Below are 6,553 nucleotides of genomic sequence, written 5' to 3'. Positions count from 1 at the left end.
CTGGATAAAGGCACAGAATGGCAGCTGGGTCCCAAGTTCCTAAGTCTCCCAGAGAGTGAGTGGCCAGTGAAGTCCGCAAAAGATGTTGCTGCGGAGGCCAGAGAGAATCTCCTGCGCATCCAGAAAAAGGCATTCGTCGCTGCCCTGACCCGAGCTAGAGCAAATATGGAACCCAAGCTGGAACATGCAACTTTTTCTTGTATTTGTCACATGATTGTAATGTATTGAAAGTATTTAATAATGTTAGAGAAAAGGTGCTTGTAAATATATATGGGTAAAAAGATCCTAAGATTCACTGGTTGGTTGGGTGTTTGATATTTATATCCATTGGATTTACTATTTTAAATTCATCATATGGTTAAAGTGTATTTTGATATTTGATGAATTTACATGAATGCATTTAAAACAGTCTATTTTTCTATTAGTGTTTAAAGTCAAAACTTTCCATAGGTATTTTCTGTGTATCTGATTTTACAAATAATATGCAAAATGGTAACTGTTGGAATTTGTTTGTTTGTCTTTGAGGTTTTTCACCTAACTTGCAGCTAACTTGCAAACTGTTAAGTACAACTGAGACCACCCTTACAACAAATGATTGACAAGTTGGAAGAAAATCACGGTTGAAGAAAATAAATGGAAACAATGGAACAACAGTCTGGTTATTGAGTGGAATCCAGTTCAAGTTCAGTTTGGTACAACCCTTCAAGTGTGGGAAGAAGTAAAACACTTGACAGTGTGAATTAATATAAATGACATGTAAAGGTCATTTTATATAGTTTTTTGGCCTTTAGTAGTAAAGCATGGATATTCAAAAAACCCTTTTTGAAAACAAATGCATTTATTAACAGCATTAAAAAAATTATTTCACCAAAAAACTTCTGTCAGTGATTCTCATTAAATACGACACTGTTATTATGAATAGCAATTTCCATCACTTCAGCGCCTGCAGGTCAGATTTATAAAATCTGTTTATCTTATGAGGCGAAATCACATCAAACGGCAAACATTCTGACCAAATACATCATCTTGAAGAATCAGTGAAAGAATACATCTAAATAAAGTAATAAAGAATTCAAAACGGCAACACGGTGACGGATATCTGTAAATCAGAGCAGAGCTTAAACTCACAAACACCTGGTGATAGAGGTGAGGAAACGGGAAACACTTCCTTAAAGTCGGCCTTAAGAACTTTAAAAGTTAAGATTAGTCGCAAACAGGTGGTGCATCAATGTCCTTGAGCATCCTGCATTGTTTGAAAATGAGAATGGTCACTAGTTTCAATCTCTGCTATTTGTACAAATTATTTTCAAAATGCTTTTTTTTTTTTTTTTACAACAAACTAGAGAAACTCCCCTTCATTTTCAGTGGGAACAGTGTTGTTGGTCATCCTTTTTTTGCTAGTGCATCATCGTCTGGAGTAAAATTTGTTGTGGCAATTCTTTGGATAGAGCCGAGGTGTCCGTTAACCTAGATCTGTGACAGGGCTTTGTTCATGTTCACATGGCTGAACGTCTGCTCACTCACGTCGGTCAAGCCAAATTGTCCACTCTTTTTTAAACACTCGGCATTCAGTGTCCGCCTTTCTTTTCCTTGGGCCACTCATTTTAATGGAAGGATTCCAGGGAAAGGTTTGTGGGTGGCTTCAGCGTAAAACTATATGAAAGCTCAGCGCGCTGATGTCACAGCCCACACTCAAAATTCGGCACTGATAGAAATAGAGCGCAGAGTGCGCCGGGTCCGTACTACTGAGTACGTACACGCACTTGTGAGTGTGCACTGAGCTTTCAGACACGGCTTCCGGGAGTAAATGCGTGGGTGGGCGTTTCCCCATCTACTGGGGAAACGCAGTCATTGCAGGGAAAATGACCAAAAAATATATATAATAATACAATTTATTCAGGTTTGGCCGGCCGGATTAAACGGGCCCATGGGCCGGATGTGGCCCGCGGGCCGTAGTTTGCCTACTCTCGACTAGTTACATTAATCTGGAAACGCCTCACTTGTCTAAGACTCGTCCACCCGGCCTGCAGCTCAAGGGGGTGCTAAATGCCAATTCCCCATACAGAGACTGATGAAAAAATGCTTTGCAGCGTTTGTTTTTTGGGGTGAGGGGGAGGAGGGTTGTGCTCAATGTAAAAACTGTTCATTTAATTTTTTTTTTGCATTCATTACATTAGCAAAGTTTTTTGATGAAATCATTATTACTGTATTTTTTGCTGTACTGGATGCGTTGTGGTATCCGTACAAAACACATATGGACTGCAATGCATACCGACTGCGGTGCATGTGCGGGAATCTATTCCGGTGAGACCAAAATATCAAGGGGGTTCATGCTGTTGATGAAAGAACTGTGTATTTAGAGAGCGACTTGTAAACAATAGCCATACTTTCATTCACATTGATACGCCTCTGTGACATTATTTCCAAGACTTTGTCGCTTCAAGCATGGGAAAGTACATCTTATGTTTAAAAATAGTTATTTTGTCAAGTAATCTATTTCAAGCTTGTTTTCATCTTTTAAATGTCCTACTCATGTCAATTAAGCTATGAAGCTGAAATGGGAGGTCTGTATAGTGTGGATATTTAATGTTTTTATTAAAGAAAAACGAGTTTGATAATGGTTTTTGTTTTGAAATATACCTTGTATGCGGATGCGCCACTCCCTGTCTTCTTTTTCTTTTGGCTTTTCCCCTCAGGGGTTGCCACAGTGAACCATCTGTTTCCATCTCACCGTATCCTGTTAATCCCCTTACCTCACCCCGACTGTCCTCTTTCACTCCATCCATAAATCTCCTCTTTGGTCTTCCTCTTGACCTCCTGCCTGGTGGTTACATCATCAGCATCCTTCCACTAATATATTCACTATCCCTCCTCTGTACATGTCCGAACCGTCCCGGTCTAGCCTCTCTGGCTTTATCTCCGAAACACCTAACATGCGCTGTCCCTCTGAGGCACTCTTTCAAGAGTTTTTTTTTTTTTTTTTATTCGCCATGTTTGAGCGTGCCAAACAAGGAATTTGACTTCGGTAAAACACACCCTCTGTTCAACATATAGGTGACTAACAACACTCAGGACATGTGAATAATGGCAAAAACAGTGTAGACAAATTCAAAAGGTGTGAAGAGCAGGATGTTATTGCACAGTAATGCATCTGAGACTCTATGAGTGGTGTGAGTTCATCAGAGCAACAGCCTGGGGGAAGAAGCTGTCTCGGTGTCTGCTGGTTTTGGCGTACCGAGCTCTATAACGCCGTCCGGAGGGGAGTAGTTCAAACAGACTGCAACCTGGGTGAGAAGGGTCTGTAGAGATGTTCCTTGCACGCTTCCTGGTCCTGGACAGGTACAAGTCTTGGATATATGGGAGGTTGATTCCAATGATCTTTTCTGCAGTCCTGATTGTCCGTTGCAGTCTGTGCTTGTCTTTTTTGGAGGCTGATCCAAACCAGACAGTGATGGAGGTGCAGAGGACAGACTGGATGATGGCAGTGTAGAAGGTCTTCAGAAGCTCTCGCGGCAGGTTGAACTTCTTGAGCTGTCTCAGGAAGTACAGCCTCTGCTGGGCCTTCTTCCGGACAGAGTCTATGTGGCCGGTCCATTTCAGGTCCCGAGAGATTGTGGTTCCCAGGAACTTGAAGGTGTCTGTGGAGAGAATAGTATTACTGCGGATAGTGAGGGGTAAAAGTGGTGAAGGGTCTCGCCTGAAATCCACTGTCATCTCCACGGTCTTGAGCGGGTTTCCTGATCTTATTCAACCGCGTCACTCCCAAAGAGAACCTCAGCATCATCATCTCTGCCACGTCCAGCTCTGCCTTCTGTCTTTTCCCCAGTGCCACTGTCTCTAAACCAGTGGTTCTTAACCTTGTTGAAGGTACCGAACCCCACCAGTTTTATATGTGCATACACCGAACCCCTCTTTAGTGAATAATAAAAAAAAAAAAGTTCAAATTCAAGACATAGATGTTTTTAACTGGTGCACAAAATGAGTCGTGCATGAACGTCACCTTGTTCAAAGAATAAAACCAACACAATGCATGAACTCACAACAAATGACATACCAGCAAATCAGTGTGACTTCTGCTGTTGCCTTTGCGAGAACAGTTCAGATATGCGTTATCGTGAATTCACACGACATTCAGGTGTATTTGGCCCTCCGCAGTGGAGGCTCAGCTGAACCCCTGGGACTGACTCACCGAACTACTAGGGTTCGATTGAACCCAGGTTAAGAACCACTGCTCTAAACCATACAGCATCGCTGGTCTCACCACTGTCTTGTACACCATTCCCTACAATTTTGCTGATACTCTTTTATCACACATTAGCCCTGACAATTTTCTCCATCCTGCTTGGATGCGCTTCTTCACCTCTTTTCCACACTCCCCGATGCTCTGGACTGTTGACCCTAAATACTTAAACTCCTCTACCTTCTGGAACTCTACTCCCCGTAGGCTCAGTATTCCACTGTCTGCCTCGTGTAATTTCTTCTTGCCTCATGAAAATACATGTTGCAGCGACCTGGGAGGTCCGCACCTGTCTGTGGGTGCATGTGACCACAAGGGGTCACTGCAGGTGTACGACGTGAACACGCAGCACGCAGTGGAGCTCCTCAGAGCGCCTCAACAGCTGAGCGTAATCTATCCTGATTGGGAGCACGCACACACTAGGGTTCATAAACAGCAAACAGCACAATCCTCTTGTCCAGTGAGCAGCAGCAGCAGCAGCAGCAAACAACACAATCCTTTCAATCAGCGAGCAACACAGCAGTAGCAGCAAACCGCACTGAGCTCCACGGAGAAAGGAAAAAACTCATGGGAAGAGGAGACCAAAGGGACTACCGGTGAGCTCACAATTCTCAACTGGACTCATTTAGTTAACCGTTTAGAGCACTGACTGCATTTCAGTTGGTCTGGAAAATGTGTTGTCTTATGACAAGCATTAAGTTGTATATTGACTTTTGTTTGAACGGATAACTTCATGTGAAAGACCTTTTCCTTCTTTCTTTCAGTAAAAAGAACTGAACTGTATCTACATTGTTTATTGGTTTATGTGTTAAAGAACACTAAGCTGCATTGTTTTATTTGGAAGAAAATTGTACCATCTGTTTAAACTCATCAGTTTTTTGTATGTGTTTTAAAGGTTTTTCACCTTGATTGTTTGGCTCGATAAAACCCGAATAAAGAGTGAAATCCCAGTCTGGTCAAGTCCTTCCTTTTCAAGTGTGGAAACCCATGACATTAAAATACACTTGCCAGTGAAAAAACGCCTGTGACCGGAGAAGACTCCACTTGTGGCCACAACCGAGAGGGAGGATGGCAAAGTCACTGGATTTGAAAGTGGAGAGGACCACAGCTAAGAGACTTTTATCCCGTCTTGCCAATAGCATTATGAGGACCCACACAGAGATGTCTAAAGAGGACTTAAAGGAGAACTTCAAGAAGCTTACACTAGAGAGCTCCAGAGTCATGGATGCAAACGAAGAAATGGAAGCCGCTTACATGGCAGAGGCCCATGTAACGACTGTGGAAGATCTCGATGTGCAATTGAGAACCGACTTAGAGAAGACGGAAAAGGATTGTGAGCAAAAGACTAGAGAAGTTAAACGCCTAATTCAAGAGACGCTCTGGGGCGTATATGGAGGAAGAGAGCTGTCCCTAGCCATCCATGTTGCAGAGGTTGAGTGCAGAAATGTCTCATCTGACCAGCCAGACAGAGCTCTGGAGTCCTATGAGTTCATGCTGACTCACTTAGAGAAGTTGGAGCTTAAGGCAAAAGAAGCGCACCAGAACTGGAACCGCTGGGCTCCGCCTACCGAACAAAGAGACTTTGATGACCGCCTAAGACAGCTGGAGGTGCACCTTCCCCAGTTGGTGTCAAGAAAGGCCGCCTTCAGCAAAGCAGCGAAGATGAAATTGGATGCAGATAACGAAGAACTCCCAGGTCGCCGTCCAGTGGCAGCAATAAAGCTAAAAGCCACAGCCCTACCAAAGTTTGCTGGTAACCAGAGAGGCTACTACAGATGGAGGCAAGAATGGGAGGCTCTGCAGAAACAAGGGGAACCGACCGGCTCCAAAGAGGTGAAGAAATTTCAACTGCTTGATAGCCTTGATGAGAAGGTGGCCATAGATCTATGTCTGTCGACATACAACTCATCAGATGACATCCTTCGAGTCCTGGAGAACCGGTTTGGAAACCAAACCACCATCGCTCTCGAGATCATCGAAAAGCTACAAGCGACTCCACCAGTTCGGAGCGGTCAGCAAAGAAAAGTCATAGAGCTCATCCAAACGGTGGAAAAGGCCCTTTATGATTTGAGTGACCTGGATAATGGAGACGCCATTAAGAACCCGATGGTGACTAAACAACTAAACAACAGGCAGCCCCTGTGCATCTCTGCCGATAGCGTGAGGAGGACGCTTGCCGCTATCAACACCCGTAAGGCGGCAGGCCCAGACAACATCCCAGGTCGAGCGCTGAAGGACTGCACTGAGGAGCTGATGGGTGTCTTCACGGACATCTTTAACATTTCCCTGCAGCAGGCCATCGTCCCATCATGTTTC

At 43.9% G+C, this 6,553-nt stretch overlaps 1 protein-coding gene across 1 annotated transcript; it reads left to right on the top strand.

Moving 5' to 3' along the window:
• Positions 1 to 4,509: 4,509 nt before the first annotated feature.
• On the top strand, positions 4,510 to 6,345 carry LOC119117888. Its single transcript, XM_037244512.1, has 3 exons — positions 4,510 to 4,833; positions 5,133 to 6,070; positions 6,150 to 6,345. Exons 2-3 carry the CDS (start codon positions 5,306 to 5,308, stop codon positions 6,267 to 6,269), a joined length of 885 nt encoding a protein of 294 aa, XP_037100407.1. The 5' UTR covers positions 4,510 to 4,833; positions 5,133 to 5,305; the 3' UTR covers positions 6,270 to 6,345.
• Positions 6,346 to 6,553: the final 208 nt, after the last annotated feature.

Source organism: Syngnathus acus, chromosome 24 (assembly GCF_901709675.1).
Source record: "Syngnathus acus chromosome 24, fSynAcu1.2, whole genome shotgun sequence".
Classification (NCBI taxonomy): Eukaryota; Metazoa; Chordata; class Actinopteri; order Syngnathiformes; family Syngnathidae; genus Syngnathus; species Syngnathus acus.
The sequence above is the reverse complement of the archived record's forward strand: the minus strand, read 5'-3'. Positions and strand labels throughout refer to the sequence as shown.